The sequence below is a fragment of the Boleophthalmus pectinirostris genome, unplaced genomic scaffold, assembly GCF_026225935.1.
Source record: "Boleophthalmus pectinirostris isolate CB_2022bp ecotype Guang Dong unplaced genomic scaffold, ASM2622593v1 HiC_scaffold_5, whole genome shotgun sequence".
In the NCBI taxonomy this organism is placed as follows: Eukaryota; Metazoa; Chordata; class Actinopteri; order Gobiiformes; family Gobiidae; genus Boleophthalmus; species Boleophthalmus pectinirostris.
In genome coordinates this window covers 9,613,839-9,636,996 of record NW_026571404.1, presented here as the reverse complement: position 1 = coordinate 9,636,996, position 23,158 = coordinate 9,613,839, and the positions used below count along the sequence as shown (strand labels likewise).

General features: G+C 37.4%; 1 protein-coding gene across 1 annotated transcript in view; it reads left to right on the top strand.

The window, feature by feature from the left end:
• LOC110166333 (inositol polyphosphate-5-phosphatase A) overlaps nucleotides 1-23,158 on the top strand; it is a 485,134-nt gene that overhangs the window by 107,786 nt on the left and 354,190 nt on the right. The window contains exon 2 of the mRNA XM_055162594.1: nucleotides 19,585-19,626. Coding sequence (XP_055018569.1) covers nucleotides 19,585-19,626 — 42 coding nt within the window. The remainder of the gene's footprint in view (nucleotides 1-19,584; nucleotides 19,627-23,158) is intronic.

Below are 23,158 nucleotides of genomic sequence, written 5' to 3'. Positions count from 1 at the left end.
GATGTAACAGTAATCGAAACTTTGTGATATATTATCGTCTAAAGTCACAATAATATCGAGAACTGTCACAATATATTGAATTATAATTGTTGTATAGTAGCAACAGTTCATAAACGTAGGTAACTACATATCCCATGATTCATTTCAGCGCAGACAACATGAAGAAATATGTTTTTTATTTAATTCTTGAGATTACGACAGGAATGATTCACACCAAAGTCTTCTATAGGCGCTATTCACGCTTTACCAGAAGACGTTTGGAAACTTCCGGTGTAGTTCCTGACACTGGATGTGATGAAACCGTGGATTCAGCAGCAGCGTCTTCACAACCTGCCAAAGCTTTTCCATGGAGGACGTGACTCTAATCGCATCTTCCGTGTCACTTGTAGCTGCTGATCCGCCAAATATAACAGAACACTACAATGACATCTTTTTTTATGAAGTTAGACGAATTATAATAGACAAATGAATAGGCTATTTATAAAAGGAAAAAGAAAGAATACAATGACATCTAAATGAAGAAAACTGCCCCACCCCATCGCCAACAGAGCCCAAAGGAAGTCGTCATCCGCATGTTTCCAAACATCTTTTGGAAACCTATTAGCCTCTTCAAAATATTGCAATAAATATACCATGAGATGCCTATCATGATAATATCATACCTAGACATTTGGATATCATTACATCCCTACTTATTTGTTCTGCTTATTGTTCAACTCTGTCATTCTCTTTAATAAGTTTTGAAGTACGATATAAGTAGGATATATTGCTGAAGAAAATATTGAAGATAAACAATAATATTTAAACTTATTTATGCCACTGACACAATCACCCTAAAGCAGGATTACCCAAAAAATCTGTTCTATATAGTAAAAAGTAGAGTTAAAGGTGAATTGTGTAACTTTTCTGATGGAATTCTTTTCTTCATGGAGATGTTTTTGCTTTGTCTGGAATGTTTCACAGTGAGGTATTAAACCTTTCTATCATCATGGACACCAAACCACAGTCTGAATGTCTCCTTTTCTAAGTATTTTTGAGCTTTAAAACCACCTGTAATTGAATAAATGTAAGGTGGAGCTTAAAAAAGTTAAAAAAAACTAAACAGGTCACTCTTTGTGCGCTGATGTGGTCAACTTCTGGCAGACTCCTGACTTCAGTAGCCATAATGCTCCGACAATCCATCAAGCGGTGCGGCTTCATAGTTTACCGAAGTCGTACTAAAACATTTTGACAGATTTTTGAGCTCCATGTATCACATAAAATCTGTTCGAGGTCAGTAAGCACAACCAGAATCAATACATAAGGCGCACTGATGATTTTTGAGGAAATTAAAGGATTTTAAGTGCACCTTATAGTCCGAAAAATATGGTAGTTTAAAGTGGAACTAAACATGAAATCAACTTTTTTCGATATTAAACTGTATATATTAGGACTGTAACGATAGTCTCACGATACGATATCATCACGGTGTGAACCTCGCGGTACGATATTTATTGCGATATTGTGGGAAAGCTCATGATTAGGAATGCAACACTGTCTCCTTTTCTAAGTATTATTTGAGCTTTAAAACCACCTGTAATTGAATAAATGTAAGGTAGAGCTGTTTAATGCCATACTGTGGAACATTCCAGGCAGATCAACGACGTCTCCATAGAAACAAGCAGGTGACGGACCCCCAACCAAAAAGTTATGAACATGAGCTGTAATAAACAAATGAAACACTTAATGCGTCATAGAACTTACTTATTCAATTCTGTATTAGTGAAATCTTTTTATTGGCATAGAAAAATAACAAAACGAAGAAGCAGTACTCACAATAAAATTTTAGAAGAAGAATTATTGTTCCGTTTGTCATTTGTTGAACGAGTCAATCTAGTAATTATCATGACAGGCCTAATCAGAGGGAAGTCAAAGCTCTCAGAAGTAGCAGATGGCTTTGGTTACCTCTTTAAAAAACACAACTGCATCAATTGTAAACATTGAAATTGCGGTCTTGGCTCGAGAAATTGTGATGATTCTTTTGGTTTATCACCCGCCCCTGATTGTGGCTTTCAACTGTTGTAGAAATGTACTAAATCATTCTCCATCTAATTGATCCAAAACGTAAACAAAGCGAGCGTAGAATCACTTGGAAGACAATAGGATGAGTACAGTTGATTACGGAGTGTATCAAATCCATATGCGCAGATGCAAGCGTGCTCCATGGCAGATGTTCCGTGTGAAATGTATTATAAACCTGACCTTGGCTTGTTGCACTTCCATTGTTTGTTTCCTTGAGTGAAGTGCAGCCTTCTCAGTGTTGGTCCTGTTCTCATCACTGCAGGTGTAACCAAGCAACTGTTTCCTCTTTAAAGCAGCCAAATCGACTTTCCAGAGCTTTTCACCACGTTGTAGTTGTTTCTAACGGTGTAACGATATCCAAGTCTCACGATATCATCACGGTATGAACCTCACGGTACGATATTTATTGCGATATGGTGGGAAAGTTCATGATATGGTGGGGAGGCTCACGGTGTAACAATATCCAAGGCTACGTTCAGACTGCAGGGCTTAACGCTCAATTCTGATTTTTCGTGAAATCCGATGTTTTTGCGAGGTCGTTCACATTTCCAATTAAAAGCGACTTGTATGTGACTCCAGTGTGAACATTAAACGGCCCAAAAGTGTCCCGCATGCGCACTGGAGACACAACGACGTCAACCTCAACGAGCGTCTCTGTGTTTACGGAAGTTGTCCAAACATGGACGCGAGCATTGAGCACCTGGAGATTTTAAAGTTCCTCTCGTACCGGAGCCAGAACATGAACAACTTACTTGTTTAAAGGAGGAGATTGAGAAGGAGAAGGACGAGGTTTTTGGCTGTGGCGTTATGTGGGACATTGGCAGCAACGTCTGTTGAAACAAACGTGTGAATGTGGAGACGTAGCCAAGAGTGGTGAGTGGTGATGTGCTTCACTTCAGTGACATGGAGTTCATTAACAATTTTCACCTACTTCAGCGCAGAATAGTGACGTTTGTGGCTTGTTGATAACGTGTAGGTGGATGAATGCACTTTGGCCGTTCAGACTGAAGTCGCATGTCAAAAGATCAGATATGTATCAGTTTCAGGACCACATATCCAAGTGTCCTGGGTCACATTTGAAAAAATCGGATCTGTGTCGTTCAGACTGTCATTAAAAGATCAGATACAGGTCACATAGAGGTGAAAAAATCAGATTTGGGTCACTTCAGGCTGCAGTCTGAACGTAGCCCAAATCTCTTGGTACGATATTTTCGCAAAATACACCTCACGGTACAATATTTACTGTGATGTTTTGTGGCGTCTAATGATACTTTTTCCTCTTAAAATCCCTTGACAAGACTTAATCCAAAAAACTAAGACTTAAAATTGCTTAGAACTGTTATTTCTTCTTGTAGCCTACACTGAAATGGAGCAAAGGATCATGGTCTATATAATTCCCTCTGTCTTTTTGCTGCACCATAACTCTTAATTTAAAGAGACTTGTAATTCCATATATTGTGATGGTCCACGATGTTATTGTGAGAACTTTGACAATACGATATCACAATATTTCAGTTATTGTTACATCCCCAGTTGTTTCCCTTTCTCACTTACCCTCTCGAAGTTGTATTTGGAGTGAGTTGTGCTTGTTTGAGTAATCTTTAATCGCTTATTTTCAAGACACTGCATCGCCAGTCAACCCCCGTTTCACCACTGCTGGTATGCGTCCACTGCTCTGTACTAACCTCCATCTCCAGTGTTATTTTCTTAATCATTGATACACAGCATTTGGTACAAATGAGAAATGACCTGCAGCTGTCCATTGGAAATGCTGACAAATTCACGGCTCTTTGCTGTAACAACTGCTGCAATGTCACTTCCCTTTGGGCAGCACAGTCTTCTAACACAGACGTCAGCAGACTTACTTCTTTATCAAGTCGTTTTTAGGGATGTAAATATAACTGAAATATCGTATCGTATGGGGCCTCACAATATATCGAATTACAAGTTCCTTTGCTTAAATGCATGGTTTTATAGTAGCAACAGCTAATAAACATCGGTAACTACATATCCCATGATTCATTTCAGCGCAGACAACATGAAGAAATATGTCTTTTACTTGAATTCTTGTGATTATGACAGTAATAATTCACACCAAAATCTTGTCGGGGTATTTTAAAAAGCAAACAAGAGTCCTATCTAGAATTATGTACACTACAAAATATCACAATAAATATCATATTGTGAGATTTGGACATTATTATTTCATGTTTGAGAGAAGAACTCAGCCTAAACATGCAGGATTTGTGTGTTAAACATGTGCGAATTAAACAAAAAAAAAACAACAACTCCAGGTCTGTTTGTGATGAGAAAACATCATTATAATATAGATCAGAAAATAGTGTAGTATTTACTTTAAATGTGTGGTGTAAGTGTGTAAAAGCAAAAAAAGCATCCTATCTACAATTATACCAGCCTCTCTAAAATATCGTAATAAATATCGTACCGTGAGATGCATATTGTGATAATATTGTATAGAGAGATTTGGATATCATCACATCTCTAATTGTTTAAGATTAATACTGCATTTTAACATGTCCAAAGTCTAACATATTGATATACTCATATGGAAAAAACTGGAAAAAAAATATCAGAATTGACCACTGTCTTTGTAGTAAATCTTTATATAAGGTTCATATGTGTCGTGTGTTTTACTCCTGAAAGTGTCCCCCTTTTGTATTTTTCTCATACAACTATATTATGAAAAACTAGTAACGATAAAGTGAACATTTTGCATGACATTTACAGGTAATGTGCATGATAAACTACATTTTCTTTGTTATGTTCCATGTAATGTTTGTATTCTTTAATTATATGTTGCAGTAAAAAAAAAAAAAAACTAAACAAAATCTGAGTCAGAAGGGGGATTTGAACCCAGGTCACCCATGTGAAAGCCCAGTGACTTACCAGTTGAGGAATGTGAAAAAAACATAAGTGTATAGCTGCTTTTTTTAATATTACAAGTCAGTATAGACCTTTGTAGTAATTAGGATTTTGCAGAGTAAAAATCTTTTCACAGCCTGTATATTCACTGTGATATCGGTGTATGTTTAAGGTTGTAATGCAGTATTTGTATTACTGTGTTTACCCCCATTCTGCTCAACACACACACACACACACACACACACACACACACACTGGGATAATTTTCTTTCTCACTCTCATACACACACAACACAGCAATCAAGTTTAAGGAAACAATCATAATTTCACTTGTTTTTCTATGATTCTGTGGTAAAAATGACCTTTCTCCAACACTTGTGAGGATATTGTATGTGGGATTAGTGTCATATTCAGCCCTTGCAGGTTACAAAGTTTTATATGTTTCATGCTGCACATATTTACCAAAGATCTTGTAACTGTAATAGGATTCAGATAAAATATGTTAAAATGGTGTATGATTTGTCTATACCGTTTCCATATGGGTAGATTGTCATTGATATACAGCAGACTCGAGCACAATTTGTCTTCTTTAAATCTTTTCATTGCTTGTTCTGTTCATTTATGAAGACGAGAATACTGAGACTGACCATAGAAATGTGTTTTGTTTCTTTTGGAGCCCCTTAGATCAAAAAACATTTGTCTGATCATAAGTTTGGAGAGTCAAAAGCAGATGAACCTTGCCAGTGATTGATGGTTGAACTTAAGATGTTCTTTTCATGTTTGGAGGATGTCACGCAGCAATGTGGTTCTGCAAAACATTTTCAACTGTTCGGCATTATCCATGGGAATAGAGTGATGAAAAAGTAGGACAGTTGCCATTTACAATAAAAAACAGACTATTATATCTTTTGAAAGGGAGAAAGTCCTCAAATTGTTGCATCTATCTAACACGAAACTGACACGCATGAATATCCAGATGAAAGGTGTAGTGAGGAATAAACATGGAGACAGAGCTCGGATTGTAGCCATTGAGTTTCAGAATTGTTTTTTACTTTAGAGTCCTGCCCCGAGAGACTCCAAACCACATGCTTTTACTGACTTCAGCCCGGCTCGTTATTGATAGTTTGAAGTGATTGGATCTCACTTTGGTTAAAGCTAGATTAAAGTTACCACAGAAAGGTCAAGGTAATCAAACCCAGAACCCTCTTGCTGTGAGATCACTATGCCACCAAAACCAGTAGTATGCATGTTGTAGAGAGGAGTATTTTGGTAGAAGTATTCTCAGATTAAATACATGAAATTACTTGGTAAGATATAAGGTTTGCAGATGATGGGGTTGCCAAAATATTGAAATATCGATCGAACTAAATTTGGCAATACAGTTTTGTTATTGTTGCTGCTGTATCGATATATTGTTGTTGTTTTTTTGGCATCTTTTAGCATTTTTTTTGTGACTTCAATTTTGTTAGTAGAAGGAAATTTATTTGTAATACACTTGACACAACCTGACAAAAGTAGTAGGTGCCACCTAGTGCTTCCACTCAATATCATGTCTCTCCAGCGACTAGGTCAGGAATCAGAATACACTAGACTGTTTGCAGGAACGTAGGAAGTTGTAGACCGCGCACCAGCCAATCGGTGAAGATCTGTGAAGCCACGACGTCAAACTCAAGCTTCTGTCTGGGTCCCTTTTGTGGAACAGCACAACAGTAAACAAAGCGGTCAAGATGGATGTAAATGAAGACAGACATTCTGTGTTGGCAACGATTCCCGAGATCGAGGATTTAAAGCCGGAACAGAGAATGTTTGGTGAATTTTATCAAGGGGAAAGACGTTATTGCCCTTCTTCCTACGGGATTTGGCGCATTACATACGTCACGACCAAAGAGCAGGGATTGGTTAAATAAAAAAAGTACCCACCTACTGTCAAGCGAACAAATCCTAATGCTGCGCGGTCAGACGGTTTCCACAAAGTGAAACCAGCTGATGAATCAGGCTACATAAATAGTGGTTTAACAAGGAAATATTGTTGCTTAAATGTATTTGGTTCTTATAAATATCGACGTATCATGATATTGAATCGTTAGCCATGAACTGCTCGATTATGAAAAAAAAATCATTATCACGATTATTTTGGTCAATATCCAAATCACGATTATTCAAACGATTATTTTTTAGTTACACGATGCATTTATTCAGCATTTCTCTCTCTCAAAAAACTCTCCAAAAAAACCCCACCAAAAAAGCACTTTGTTATTGATAATTTACTCAACACTTTCAAAATATAGGCTACAAATATGTACCCAAGAGTACTTTTGTGATGCATAAAACATAAAATAAGACATACAAAAACATAAATGTATCCAAAATAAACTATAAATCCAGCTGTTCTACAATCTCTACATTTAAAAAATAAAATTCATATACTTATTTACTTATAAAATATCCCAGAATAAACTTTGCTAAGCTGTAATTGTTTGCTGTTGTTCCATTATGAGTTTGGAGATCATTTGACACACAAATCGAAATCACAATTGCACAGCCTTAGTTCACCATGTTTCGTGTATTGTATCAAATCTTGAGGGACTCTGTGATTCCCAGCCCTACTGAAAATACTTCCCTGGTTAAATAACTGCAGCTCACTTACTTGAACCGTAGCAAACAGTGAAACACTTAATGAAAACATGCTGTAGGAGTCATGTAGGAGTAAAAGAGCTGTTTTAGGCGGTCTCATGTGGAGGTCGTTTAGCTCTCTCCAGGGGTCAGTAACGGAGGGGGATTTTCGTCTGTTCTCATTGGTCCAAAGCGGTTGTGAGGCAGGACTGGGGAATGTTATGACCTCAACAGCATTAGGAACAGCAGTCGACTCAGCAGAAGACTCAGCGTGGTGGTGGCGGCGGCGGCGATGGAGGAGGAGGAAGTTTGCATGAGGAACGCAGAGACATCGGGAGCTTACAGGCAGCTCAGGTCATGACCTCTGACCCAGGTCAAGTTGGACATGATTGGTTTCATATGTTACCTCCTGACACTAACACGTAGGGCTGGGTATCATTAAGAAGTTGCAGATTCGATACATGCCTCGAACACTTTAAATTTTATTCGATACAGTTAAATTTAAAAAAAAAAATGTCTTTGTTAAACCATTTCTTGTGCAAAGTTCATACGAAACACACCCATTTTACTCATCGAAACAGTGAATGTGTTAAATGTGTTGCATAAACAAGTTTCCTTCCTCTAAACAAGCAACAAAACTGTAGCTCTGTAACAAAATAATTTAGTAAAATACCAAAAAATACTCTTGGTGATATATCGATGCAGCAGCCCACAATATCTCGACTGTATCATCACAATAAACGATTTCGATATTTTTGCACACCCTACTACCAAGACTTTTGTAGTAAGTCATTTGTTTATAAGGGAATATATTACAGCCACTCAACTGAACTGTTTTATCACATCTTGACAGCACCTCTAAATGTGATTAATATCTTTTTCTTTTAATGTTATAATGTTAAAAAATGCATCACCCATCCTACTGTCAATAGCTCAATTGGTAGAGTGTTTTTTGTCAAGTTGGTGGTACGAATTCTGCCATTGTGTCCTTGGGCAAGACACTATCTGTGTACACTGCTGTAGGAATGTGTGTGTGTGAATGGGTGAGTGTTTTCTTCATGTAGAGTGAAAAGAGATGTATAAAAATGTGACCATTCACCACTTCATATATTCCTTTTTAACAACTACATGTTAATTACACTTAATAAAACATGAACAAAAATTAGATTAATTAGGAACAAATAGTTTATTAAGAATTATTCAGGTTTAAAGAGGGGGTATTAGATTTTATTGTTTTGAAAATGCTATAATTGCTGAAATCAACATAATCAAAAGTTAAATTACCATATTTTTCGGACTATAAGGTGCACTTAAAAATAATTTAATCTTCTCAATAATCAACAATGCGCCTTATGTATTAATTCTGGTTGTGCTGACTGACCTCGAACCGATTTTATGTTGTACACAGCGCTAAAAAATCTGTCAAAATGTTTTAGTACGACTTTGGTAAACTACGAAGCCGCACCGTTTGATGGATTGTCAGAGCATTACGTCTACCACAGTCAGGAGCCTCGCGAAGTCCGACAGAAGCTGAACCACATCAGCGCGCAAGGAGCAGCTGTTTTTTCAGCGCTTATAGTTTATGCAAATGAGCCATGTGGTTTAAAGTTTTGTTTCTGTAAAATGTAAACAAATGTGCGCAAAGCTGCATTAAACACATTATTACTCAATGTATATTTGAGTCGTCCTTGTAGAAAATAAACAAACTTAAATTATCCATCCACTTTCACATTCATAATACACATTCACGAAGACAGGGAGGCAACGCCGGGCGAATTACACCGCGATCTGCCAATGGATCGTGGACGTCTGGGTTAAGGGATCAGTCTCAAGTGTCGTCCGTTTGTTTCGCTTAATGTGCTTTATAATCCGTTGCACCTTATGTATGCAAATAGATGAGAGAATTCAACATTATTTATATTGTGCCTTATAGTCCGAAAAATACGGTAAGATGAATCTCCGCTCCTCTTGCTCCACGTGCTAAATCACTCCCCCTTCAGCGTGCCATTACAACATAATCAGTGTAATGAAACTACCGTATCCTGCTCTTGTACATTTTCAGTTTTGTAGGCTCGTGGGCTGAGTTTTGTACAGACTTGTTCAGCGAACCGTAAGTAGGGTTCAAACAGGGCCAGGTGAGAGATCGCGAGATTACCTAAACTCGTGTGGCTGACAAAACCACTTCACACCTGTTTTTGATGACTGAGCAACAGTATAACCAAAAAGTCTATTAAGACAGTCATTATTAAAGCCTGATTATAAACTAAACTTGCCAAATTATAGTATAGTTATTGTAAAATGATAGCAAATGATTTATTTTGTGATGTAATTTATTAAGCCTTAGAGCATAAACTGATCCAGAGATTGAATCGTATCCAAATCTAATGATGAATGAGTCAAACTGCTGCTGACAACAGTGCGTCTGAGTAATCCAGCCTGTAAACGGTGTGCTTCCTGTGGGCTCTGAGGTTTCCGACACTTACAACATCAGCTCAAAGTGCCTCGTAATGCTTCTCTATTGTAACAGGCGCCTGGTGCTTTATTCACTTACGCATTTCACAAACGCAGAGATCAGTGTCACCTCGTCTCATCCAGCCGCCGCTTTGCATAGGATTTGTTCAATTCAAAGACTCGAACATTTGCAAGAGGAAAATCTCAGGGGATCGGCTCTGACTGAACTGTCCTGAAGAGTCTGATGGGACTTGAAAGCAGCGCAGCTCAAATAATGTGTCCTACATTTTATTGTTCACCTCAGTTTGTACTATTCCACCACAATTCTCACTGGAAATAGCTGTGTACTGTGTTGAGCATGTGTATTTGTACTTTTAAACAGAAGAAGAAATGTATTAAATTAAAATATTAGATAACTTAAGGCTGTGCAATTAATTAAAATCTGATTGGGATTTCGATTTGTGTGTCAAACAATCTCCAAACTCATAGAATCGAGTTGAAACGATTTAAAGCTTATGACTTAAAGCATGACTTGGACTCGAGTCAGACTTGAGCCACTAGTTTTTAGGACTTGAGACTTGACTTGATAAAATGGACTAAGATTTGGGACTCGACTTGGACTTGAAGATCAATGACTTGGGACTTGACTCAGACTTGAGGCCTGTGACTTGAAAAGACTTGAAGCACTTTTAAATCTGAATTATTTCTATTCTGACCGTAATGATTCACATTAAAATCTTGTCAAGACGTTTAAAAAGGAAAAATAACATTTCTACAACTCTTATATACTCTATAAATACTCATATTTAAATATACTATGACTTTATAAGTATAAGTCTCTTAAAATTCATATAAATTGCAAAAATCTAAGCTATATTTGGTTTATTTTTTATACTTTAGTTTAAAGACTTGAAATGACTTGAAGCTCAAAGCAGACGACTTGGACTTGACTTGGACTTATGGGCCAATGACTCGAGACGCGACTTGGGCTTGGCTGTATTTGACTTGGGACTTGATTCGGACTTGAGGTCAAAGACTTGAGACTTACTCGAGACTTTCAAAACAACAACTTGGTCCCACCTCTGATAGAGATTGTAGAACAGGTGGATATATAGTTTATTTTGGATACATTTATGTATTTCTATGCTGTATTTCATGTTCAAAGTATATTTTATTCATTTTATATATCACAAAACTGCTCTAAGGTTCATAGTTGTAGCCTATATTTTCAAATTTTTTTTTTTTTTTTTTTTTTGAGAGAGAGAAATGCTGAATAAATGCATCATGTAACTAAAAAATAATCTTTTGAATAATCGTGATTTCAATATTGACCAAAATAATTGCGATAATGATTTTTTCCATTATGGAGCATAACTTTATCTTTTCATTTGAACATTTTGAGACTCTTTAAACGTGTTTCCAAATATTAAAGTTCTATAATCTATTGTCAACTATCTGCTGCTTTGGCTTAGTGAAGGGATTCTGAATCTTATATTTCATGAAATGGACTCTTGTGAGCTTTAAGGCGTGTTATAATATTATTACTTCATCAAAAATCCTACATTATTAGTCTGTCTACATCTCCAAAGCTCTAAATACTCTGCCATGTAGTTGTAATTTTCAATTTACCAGCTGCTTTTTACCGTTAATTCAGTAGAGATTGGCAATTCCACTGCTGAAATTATGATTCTAGTGAAGGTCTGTGGAGTTTAAAAACACAGTGGAGCACTTCCTGGGATCACAAGGTGGAACTTTGAGCATTTCTCTTCTGTTTTAAGAGAAGAACTCAGCCTAAATATGCAGAGTTTGTGTGCTAAACATGTGTAAATGAAACAAAACACAACTCCAGATACGTTTTTGATGAGGAAACATTAGAATCTAGATCAGAAAATAGCAGAAAATGGGCCCTTTAATGAACTAAGTAAGTAAATTTTTGACTTATATGGAAAATGTAAGAGACAAGCTGATGGTGTAATGGTCAATGGATGCAAATAGTCTTAATTTATGCTCCACAAGATCACGAAACACAGGCCTGATGTAAATGTTGATGATTTCGTTAAACTACAGTCAGTGAACAGTGCGTTTGTATTTTCTTGGTGTTTTTAACTGTGATTTTAAATAGATCCCAAACCCGAGCAGAGGCTGCATCTCCCCACGCTGTCTCCAGAAGTAGGCCACGATCTGAGCCGAAACAGCAAGAGGAGGTGGAACACATTCAAAAACACCAGAAACAGGAAGTAAACAAGAGGGGAGGAGTATTTTAGGCCCTGTCATGGTGCAGCCTGGGATCCAGAATACACACAACTGCAGTACTTTTAAGATGTGAGTCTGGGCACAGGTGAGGGTCCCAGAGTTCAGATGGGTGTATTTGGCAGGTGGATCAGCCAACCAAGGAAAAGCAAGGTCTGTCCAACAAATATAAATATGTTTCTGAGGAAAAAAAGAAAGGAAAAAGATCACACGGGGGCTGAAAAACATGTCCGATATCTGCAGAATCAATAAAACAGGCACTAAATGTTTGGTTGTGACTTGAGATGCGACAGAGGGAGTGGAGACTGATATCGAATAAAGACAGAGCTGTATCATTGTGGACTTATAAGTGCAGCCCACTTAATAACCAGTGTTGGGAGTAACGCGTTATGAAAGTAACGAATTACTGTAATGCATTGCTTTTTTGCTGTAACGCAGTAATGTTATGGCATTACAGGGAAATAACTGTAATATTTTACTCAGTACAAATGTCAGTAACGTGTGTCACAATGCTTTTTTAACCTGGATTGAAGTGGTGGGTTTTTTGGTTTTCTTCATACAAATTCGCTAAAATCACCGTGATATCAGCAGCGGTGAAACGCCATCGTTACGGTTTTCGACGCCCGATCACGCTTTGTGTGCACACTGCTCCACGGGCTCAGGGTTCTCTTGGGGGCAGTTCTAGATTCCAAGTCATAGTCCAAGATTAGTCCTGTCTTTGTCCTGTATTAGTCCTGTATTAGTCCTGTCTTAGACCTGTCTTAGACCTGGTTCAGTTCTGGTTCAGTTCTGGTTCAGTTCTGGCTTAGACCTGGCTTAGACCTGGTTCAGTTCTGGTTCAGTTCTGGCTTAGACCTGGCTTAGACCTGGCTTAGACCTGGCATAGTCCTGGTTTAGTCCTGGTTTAGTCCTGGTTTAGTCCTGGTTTAGTCCTGGTTTAGTCCTGGTCTAGTTCTGGTTCAGTCCTGGTTCAGTCCTGGTTCAGCTCTGGCTTAGTCTTGGTTTAGACCTCGTTTAGTCCTGGTTCAGTTCTTGTTTAGTCCTAGTTTAGACCTGGTTTAGATCCGGTTTAGTCCTGGTTCAGTCCATATAAAAGTTTGGCATTTTGCACAGTTATTTTGGTGAGAGTAACTTAAAAATAATGCAATAGTTGTGGAATGTTTTACATTTTAAATACAGTAATATTGTAAAGTAACAAATTACTGTGAAATTACAGTAACAAGACATAAAAAACACATTACAATTTTGAAGTAACTTGCCCAACAGTGTTAATAACAGACTATAAAATAACTTGTAACATGAGGAATGAAGGACTGGATAAATAGTAGAGATAGACGGGTCTGTCCTGGCTGCTTCATGTAGTCGTTCATTGACTTGTGTCTCCAGGACTTGAGTCTCTGAGGACAGTCCAGTCTCCTGAGCTGCTCTAACATCTGTCAGAGGAGACACAGACTCAAAGCTGGGTCACGCTAAACTAGAACTCTCGTATCTGAAGTAGGTTTTCACAAGTTTGGCCAAATTGCCCCAAATAAGTACTTTGTAAAATTGGTTAAAGGAACAGTTTGAAAGACTTTTATTTAAAATGTTATAAATATGACCTGATGGGCTTTTAATTAAGTTATAATCGGGTCATTTGGTTCTTAAATCAGTTATCCATTCAGAAAGCAGAATGAGTCTCACAGGAAATCAGCTGGAAAGTCCCCCTGGCTTAAAGGTCCCCAAGCTGGAAAGTCCCTCTGAATTGTACCCTCTATGAAACTAAGTTAGTTCATCTATATACATATAACAATACAAACATTTTGGATTATTATTTCAGGATTTTACATTCATAGTTAAGACCTTCCAAAAAGTGATTCTGATTCTGATCTTTGAACAAATTCTGTAGCTTTTTAAGTTTCTTGTGTTGCGCTGCTTACAAATTATGTTCATGGCAAGTAAGGAAATAATTAATATTTCTTCCCAAATCAACAGTTACAGATGCTATAGGACATGGGTAAGAAGAAATTATTAAAAATATGATTTCATAGTGAACTTCTGCAAGCAAATGAGGATTATATTGATATTACAAACTGAAAAAATGCATGTCTCTTCGGGAAAATCTGTAAAATGACATAAACAAGGCCCAATATTTGGTCTTGCTACATTCACATTTAATTTTATCATGATATTGTTATGTCCACTATCTGACAAGGGACACAACAGTTATAAAACAGTCACTGATACTGAGTTAAAGTTTAGTTTGGCAAGTTTATTTTCGTGAGGCCAAACATTCACCAAGGTATACAAAAAACCAACAGCCAGTTGTGCCAAAGAAAAGAAGAAAAAGTATAACAAAATGGGGCTTAACTGAAACCTAGGCTACGAAAGTAAAGAAATAAAAAAGCCTAGTCTGTCTGATCTAAAAAGAACTTGGATACTAGAAAACAACAAAGGTGGCAACAACTGATAAAACTAGTTTGTCTAAACAAACCAAAACTACGTGATGCAAGGTGTATAGGGATCTAAATGAAGCTCCCAAACAAACAATACCTGACTAGCAGAGATGGCAGCACAACAAGAAGCTGATTTTCTACCTCAATACTTCACAGTGCATGATGCGGCGGCGAGAACGTCCCCCCTCTCCTGAGAGAATGGGACACTCGAGCTGGGACTTTCAAGCCAGAGGGACAGTCGAGCTTTTATTTGTCTCACATGAGTCTTTCATTGGCGTTGCCAGTTTCAATGCTGAAATCCAGTCGGTTTAAACCTAAAATGTCTCTCTCAGATCTGATTGGTCACTACCTAAACCCTGCAGCCAATCATGAATCAGAACTAATGCAACTTCTGCAGCTCGGTGAGGGAATTCTGGAGGTTCTGATCTTTGACAGGAGGCCTATCCGTTTACTGAGAATGAGAAAACCTTGTATGTGTCTCTATCTGCAGGTTAATTCTCTGTCAACCCAAGTTTTTGCATTTATTATTCCTTTGTGGAAAAGTTCCTGTTTACTTGGAAACATTATTATGCAGGTGCAGTTTGCGAAGACCCACTTACTTTGCCACTGACACCTCGAGACTCCAGATTTTCAAAGGAAAGTTGAATGTTTATTTGGGACTCAGCCCCAGTGTACCGCTTGTTTACGGTGTCATCATGGGTCTAGTTTGACGGTCTCATTAGCATCTCCCCGTCACATCCTCTCCTCTCCCGCTCATGTTGAAGTGTCACTTTGCCCCGTCACGCTCCACTTATTGTTTGATGGATTCCTGAAAACAACGCACAACAATGGGTTTGACCTGCTCTAGTGAAGTCAGGGCCTGTAACTAGTGCCACAAATCCTCATGGTGACATTTCTGTGCCTCTGTTTCACATCGGCGTCTGCTTTTGTTGCTCTGTGTGTGTGACTGATGACAGGCTGGAGAGCTCATGTCCTTATATAGGCCTGTGCTGTGTTGGACAGGCTCAGAGTGGAGCTGTGGTGGTACAGAGCTCTCCCTCTCACCCCTCACTGAGGCTACAAGGCCTGGGAGAGAGTGAGGAGGTGACCCAGGACACACCAGGACAGTGAAAGGCAATCTTAAGGAGAGACACTGCTACAGAACTCATTAGTTTTATCTTTTGTTGTTTGTTTGGTTTGAGTTTGCTCTCGTCGCGTATAAGCTTTCATGTGGAAATAGCAGGATTGTCCACTCTGTACTGAAAGATGTTTTAATATTTAATCAAATCAACTTTCGTCCGTAGACTTTGTAACGTCATTGTCCATTTTCTCAACATGGACAAGGATCAAACCTTAAAGTAGCACCTATCTGTATACATACACATCTCTTTTTGAATCATTCATTTTTTCTTAAGAACCAACAATTGATGACATGTTTAATGGAATGTATATTGTGTATTGTTATTTTTTGTATGTACCTGTTTAACCCGACTTCCCCCCTCCCTTCCCAAAACTTCCAATCTTGTACTTCAACAAGATTATGTACAGAAAGATCTTTTGCTACCCAATTCCAAGTCTGATTTATTAGTTTTAACTGTATACTTTTTGTATGTAATATGTCAACAAAAACAAGCAATACAATTAAACCTGGCTCTTTCCATGTTTCTGTTTTGAATGTCCACAAAAATGGTAAATTTCGTCAGTTTTTACACATAAAATGCCTTATTTTCATATAAAAATATTACATGATGAAAAATTTGTAACACGATTCTTGTGTGTATGTAGTTTCTATGTGGGTAAACTACATATATGTGAGTAAATGTAAGTTGTTGTTTTTTTATCTGCCGTGTCTCATCTTAAGAAAGGTTCTTTTAATCTATTTCATCATTATTTGGAGTGATCCTTATGTGCCAGATGGATATATTTCATTTAGAATTGGATTTGAGCATTGTCAGAATCATTTCTCGGTTACCATGTGCTGTCAAATACTCACCTGGACAGAACAGTATGTATGTGGTACTTGTCACCGCACCTGTACTCTTATTGTTTAAACAGTTGGGTGTGTTTAGTTGTTTCTGTTTTATGAAAACACTTACAGTTTTTAACTTTCCTTGTCTCAGTAGTGTGTACTGCTGGGTTTCTTTTTATATTATTTTTTAGGTATGAATACTTGAATGCTACATGTGTTTTGGTAACACCTGAATAGTGCTTTAACTTCTTGGGTTCTTTTTAAAGCCAATGCAGTAAGGTTTATTTAAGGTGTATTTAAAAAGAACCCAAGAAGTTAAAGTATATACTGTAAGAAGACAAAATGAACGTCTTTGGCTTGACCTGAATAGTACATTTTCTGTATTAGTCATGACCTATAATAAGAAATAAGAAGTAGTCTGATGTTTCCATACAATTAACTGAATACTATTTATCTGAATAAATTCATCTGAACTATGGCAACCATCAGGGGTGAGCAAAAAGTATCGAAATATTAATATATATTTTATCTTTTAATGTGCTGATTTTGTATCGATTGATATATCACCTAGAGTATTTTTTGGTATATTTCACTAAATTGTTTTGTTACAGCGCTACAGTTTTGTTGCTTTTTTTGGAGGAAGGAACCTTTTTTATGCAACACATTTGACATTTTCAACTGTTTGATGAGCAAATGTTTGTTTTTCATATGAACTTTGCACAAGAAGTGGTTTAACAAAGACTTTTAGTGTCACAGCCATCATTTATTTAACCATTAGTTTTTTACCGAACCGTATCGGATCGATTTGAAATATATCGTATCGAACTGAAAGCTCACTGTATCGAAATACATATTGTATCGTGGCCTATGTATCGAGATATGTATTGTATCGGCAGCTTGTTAATGACACTCAGCCCTGGCATCCATCCTCCGTCGAAAATCAAACTCCTAAACAGAACCATAAACACTCGTATTTATCACAGGCTCTTGATAATGTGCTTTTTAAATCTAATTTGTAAGTTTTCACAATACTTGAAAACTCTTTTGGCAGTGTTTGACATGCAGAACACCCCTCCCCAGCATGATGTCACTGTAAATATATCCTTACTTATCTGTTCTCCTTTTTGTCTTTTTATTTCTTTTCTTTATTAATTTTTTTTTTGCACACTCCAGCAGTCCAAAGTTAGCCCGAGCATCCTCACTCACACAGGCTGTAACAGACAAGGGCAGATCTGTCCATAAATGGTAGACTGCCTCAGGTTGTGGTTTCCATTGCTCTGATGATGAGTCCATGTCTGTGAATGGGCTTTTAAAGTGGGACTTATGGGTCAGCGATGGAAAAAGGGCCGTACAGGACACAGAACGGACTACAGATAAAAGCCCTGAGTAAAGATACTATCAGCTTTATATATCATACGCTCATTTTAAAGAGTGGATCTGAATCTTTAACTCGACTGGGTGGCCCTGCAAGCTTTGGCTCATAATGTTGGGAAAGATTAATCTCTGTCTATCTGATCTGTGTTATAATGTTGTTTTCTCATCATAAGCAGACCTGGAGTTGTGTTTTGTTCCATTCACATGTTTAACACACAAATCCTGCAGATTCAGGCTGAGTTCTTCTCTCAAACCTCTGTTCCGCCTTATGATGTCACATGGTAATACGGGAAGTGCTTCACTGTGTTATTAAACTCCACACACCTTCACTAGAATCATTTTAGAATTTCAGCGAATTCTCTCTACTGAACTAAAGCTACTACATGACATCACAAGGTGCAACAGAGCATTTGGGGTTTTGGAGATGTAGAAAGTAGAGATGGGGGCTTGCAAGTTGTGACTTGGACTTAAGTCATTTTTTTTAGGTCTTGAGACTTGACTTAATAAAATGGACTAAAACTTGGGACTCGACTTGGACTTGAAGTTCAGTGACTTGGGACTTGACTCGGATTTGAGGCCTGTGACTTGAGAAGACTTGAGAAGCACTTTTAAATCTGAGTTCTTTCTATTCTGACCGTAATGATTCACACTAAGATCTTGTCGAGACATTTAAAAAGGAAAAATTTACATTTCTACAACTCTTATATACCCTATAAATACTCATATATACATGTACTATGATTTTTTTTAAATACAATTTATCTTAAAAGTCATAAATTGCAAAAATCTAAGCTATATTTGGTACTTTTTTGGTTTAAAGACTTGAAATGACTTGAAGCTCAAAGCAGACGACTTGGACTTGACTTGGATTTATGGGCCAGTGACTCAAGACTCGACTTGGACTTGGCTGTGTTTGACTCAGGACTTGATTCAGACTTGAGGTCAAAGACTTGAGACAAACTTGAGACTTGGTCCCGCCTCTGGTAGAAAGATTAATAATAAAGGGAGGTAGTAACATTATAGTAAATATTGCGTAATGTTGGGCCTTTTAAAATATAAAAACATATTTTGTAGAGTTATTTAGCTTTTTTCTTTCCTACATAATTCCATATATCTTACTTCAGATATTTGATGTATTCTGTATATAAAATGTAGAAAGTATTAAAAACAAAGGAAAGAAAAACATTAAGAGAGGGTGGGTCCAAATGTTTGACTTGTATCATGTCAGTATAATCAGATAACAGGAGAGTTGCACTGATATTATCATACGTGTCAATAAACTGTATTCACACTTACGTCACAAACGTTTGGAAACATGTGATTACAACTTCCGGTGGGCTCTGTTCTAGGAAAAATGAGAAAATGGCCCAGTTTTCTTCATGTGCATGTTACTGTTGTGTTTCGTTATATTTGGCTAATCAACAGTAACAACCATACCTCGAATGTCCCATTGTAATATAATCTGACTCAGCAAATCAGAAAATAATCAGACTTTTGGTATTTGTATATAAACGGACCCAGTGTCAGTGAATCTTGATCTTGTTACTAATTATTTCTTTTTTTCTTTTGCAGCCTGAAAACCTACAGAAGAACTGGCTACGGGAGTTTTACCAGGTAAGACCTTTTATATAAATATTTACCGGTCAAAAGTTTTAGAACACCACACTTTTTCCAGTTTTTTACCGTTTACTGTGGACCAAAATGTATTCTAAACTTTTGATTCAAGAAAGTGTCCACCTTTGGCAGATATAACAGCTGAACACACTTGTGGCTCGTTCTTTTTACAATAGAAATCAAATATTGTTCAGAAAGTTCTTCCCAAGTCTGTTGCAGAAGTTCCCATAAATGTGTGGCACTTGTAGGTTGTTTGACTTTCACTCTTCTGTCCAGTTCATCTCAAACCAGCTCGATGGGGTTTAAGTTTGGAGACTATGCTGGACTCAAGGGATGGGCATGAATAATCGATTAATCGATAATTGATCATTAAGAATTTCATCGATTATGTTAATTTTAATCGACAAACCGAATGTAGGTTGCTGTGTGTAGCGTGACCAAGCAGGTCTGTACATGTGTCTCTCTGCATCAGAAGGAGCGAGACACAAACAGTCAGGTCAGTCTGCAACGTACCGAAGCACAAATGTGTATTTAACGATGATTTGTACAAGAAATTCCACACTTTCCGTTTTGGTCAGGACAAGTGTGAGTCCATGTGCACAGTGAACAAAGCAGGAACATATGTTTCGGTGTCCAGTGGGAAAAAGTTTTACCAGGTGAGAGTCGCTCAATGTCGATGACGAGTCCCAACCTCCCACCTCCCGTACGGTGTCCTGGTTTTGACAAATGCAAATCTGGTCACACTAACCTGTATTCCACTGAGTCATGTCTTTTAATTCGACAGAAGTTGAACCACATCAGTGACACAAGAGCTGTAGTTTTATCTTCGCTTAGTTTATGCAAATTAGTGATGCGGTTTTAAGTTTTGTTTCTGTGAGAGTTGAACAAAACTGAATTAAACACATTATATAATAAACGGGCTGATGTGGCTCTAGAGTCGTTACGGTTTATATGTCGTAAAGTTGAATTTATTTATGCAGATTAGTAATAATAAGGTAGTAATAATAATGATGATCATTTAAATAAAAAAATGTTAATGATTAATCGATAATGGATCGTTAATTCTTCCGACGATCGATTAAGAAAATTTCATGGAATGCCCATCCCTTCTGGACACTCAATGTTTTCAAGTTTAACATCTTTTTCTTTTTTACTGAGGTAGTTTTGGCAGAGCTTGGACTTGTGTTTTGTATCTTTAATCTTTTTTTTTTAACCTCTGGCTGTTCAGTTTTTATCTTTGTACCATTTCAAGCTCTTCAATGGAAAAATGAGGGTGTTCTAAAACTTTTGACCGGTAGTGTAATATAAATATCAACCATAACAGCTCCCTTCATCCAAATCTTTGCTGCAAACGGACTTTCTGTATTCTGTAGAAATTCTGTAGAAAACATTCGTATCTCAGGTGACTCAGTGGAGCTCGGTGTCTGTGTTTGTGGATTCAGATCTTCTGTGTCAATGCTCTGATGCTCTAGTGACTATATTAAGCAGCTTTATCACGAATACCAAGAATCATCAGGTTAAATTTAGAGATATAAGCTGATGTTCACTAGTAAACCGCTATATTTTGTTGCTATGCTTGACGTAAATGGCTTGAATCTCTCTGGCCGTGGTGGTCCAAACTTTTTCCACTGACGGCCACGTTATAGAAAATATTTGAGATGGTGGACATGTGATAAAAATACCAACCCGAGTAAAAACAAAAAAAAGGAAAAAAGTATATAATGCCCTGCGCAACATGTGATTTTGGTTTATTTTTTGTCTTTGGTAGGTCTGTCACCATAATTACTGTTTTGACTCGTCGTACAATATATTTTTAGGTTCAGTATTCATGGTGTGTACATTTTCTTTGCACTAGTGGGAACATTTTTTTTATATTTTTTGGCTCTATGATAATATTTAAACTATAAAAGGTTGAGTTAATAACTTCTATGACTCATTACAGATACAAACTTAAGTACTCTGTTTCATTCTGCTGTTTATTCATGCTTTTTGGAACAATATTGTAGATTTAGAATATTTGTCTGGTTTAAATCTGCTCTTGGGTTATTGTGTCAGTGCTGGGTGACCAGATTTTCAAAATTAAAAACTGGGACACACCCGAGTTGGGGTTGTTGGTTTAAATAAAACTGTGAAAAGTGCGTGTAAGATTGTGCATTCTTGTGTCAGTCGTAATCTGGTGGACTTCTGACGCTGTATTTTTTTTTTGCTTTATGGCCATTTGCAAACTTGATTTTCTGGATTTTGGACAAACAAATGACAATTTATGCTCCTCTTTACTGTTGGCGAATATCTGATTTGTCAAAAATTGTGATAGTCCTCTTTTAATCCTGGTTTAGATCTCATGTAGTCCTGGTTTAGTCTTAGTTTAGTCCTGGTTTAGATCAAATTGGTCAAAAATAGGGACACTTGTCAAAGGTTTCCTTTTTCGTCCTTCCCGTGGATCAATCCTGCCCATCGCCTTCACCTTTCACTATTTTTCAATTCCGTTGGGAAGTGAAACTCTTTGAACAGAGGTTTGCAGTCACACAGATCTGATTCCTTTTGCATTTATGGAGTTCGCAAATAAATCGAACCGTTTTCCGCTGTTAGGATCCAACAACCACACAATTAATGATGTCTGAATCCCAAAACTAAAATATGACAATATCAGAACCAGAAACAAAAGCGATATGGTTCAAAAGACTTGAAAAGATCGACTTTGTCAGTAGACGCATCCCACTGGGAAAACAAACATGGCAGTTTGATGCTCACTTTTTTCGGAAAATCCTTCCCAGTTTGCACTGCGCGATGACCGGAAGTCCGAGATTCTTGATGCGTGTATTAAAACATATCAACACATAAATAATATCATACAGTTAAAAAAGAGAGACGTTCATTAGATAAATTAGAGAGAAGAGTGCGGAATGAAAACATTTCTTCTTTGGCAAATAACTATTATGCTGCTCAACTTAACAATTTGAAACGTATATACCGATTTAGTCTGAGAATCACTATCCTTAAACTCTTCTTTTTTATCAGAATTGTCACTTGGAGCCCTGTGAACCTGCCTTTAATCACATCCAGTACTGACCAATAAGGAAATTACAGCATCACAAACCCGTAATAAACCCTTCCATAAGCCCATATAATCATCAGTGACACGTTCCTCTCTTCTCTTTATGTGGACATCTGCTCCGGCTGGCTCGCTTCGCAGCTGTAATAGCGTTAGCACGGTTAGTACAGATAGCACGAGCTGGTTTACAGTAGCAGAGTTGTTGTTGGTGTCGTAGCAGTGGAGGCGGCTGCAGCGTTTGTGTCATGGGACTGAGACCGCAAGACCCTGGGCTCCTCCATGTGACCACGTCTTCACTGTACTACTCCGTGCATTACTCTGTGAACGTGATTCCATGGTTTAGGGCTACAAGATGAATTACGATTGAATAAAATTACAATTAGAATAGTATGAAAAGTTGAAATTATGATATCAATGTGTACGTTAGAGCCCGACCGATATGGAATTTGCTATGGCCGATATGAAACCAATATAATGGAG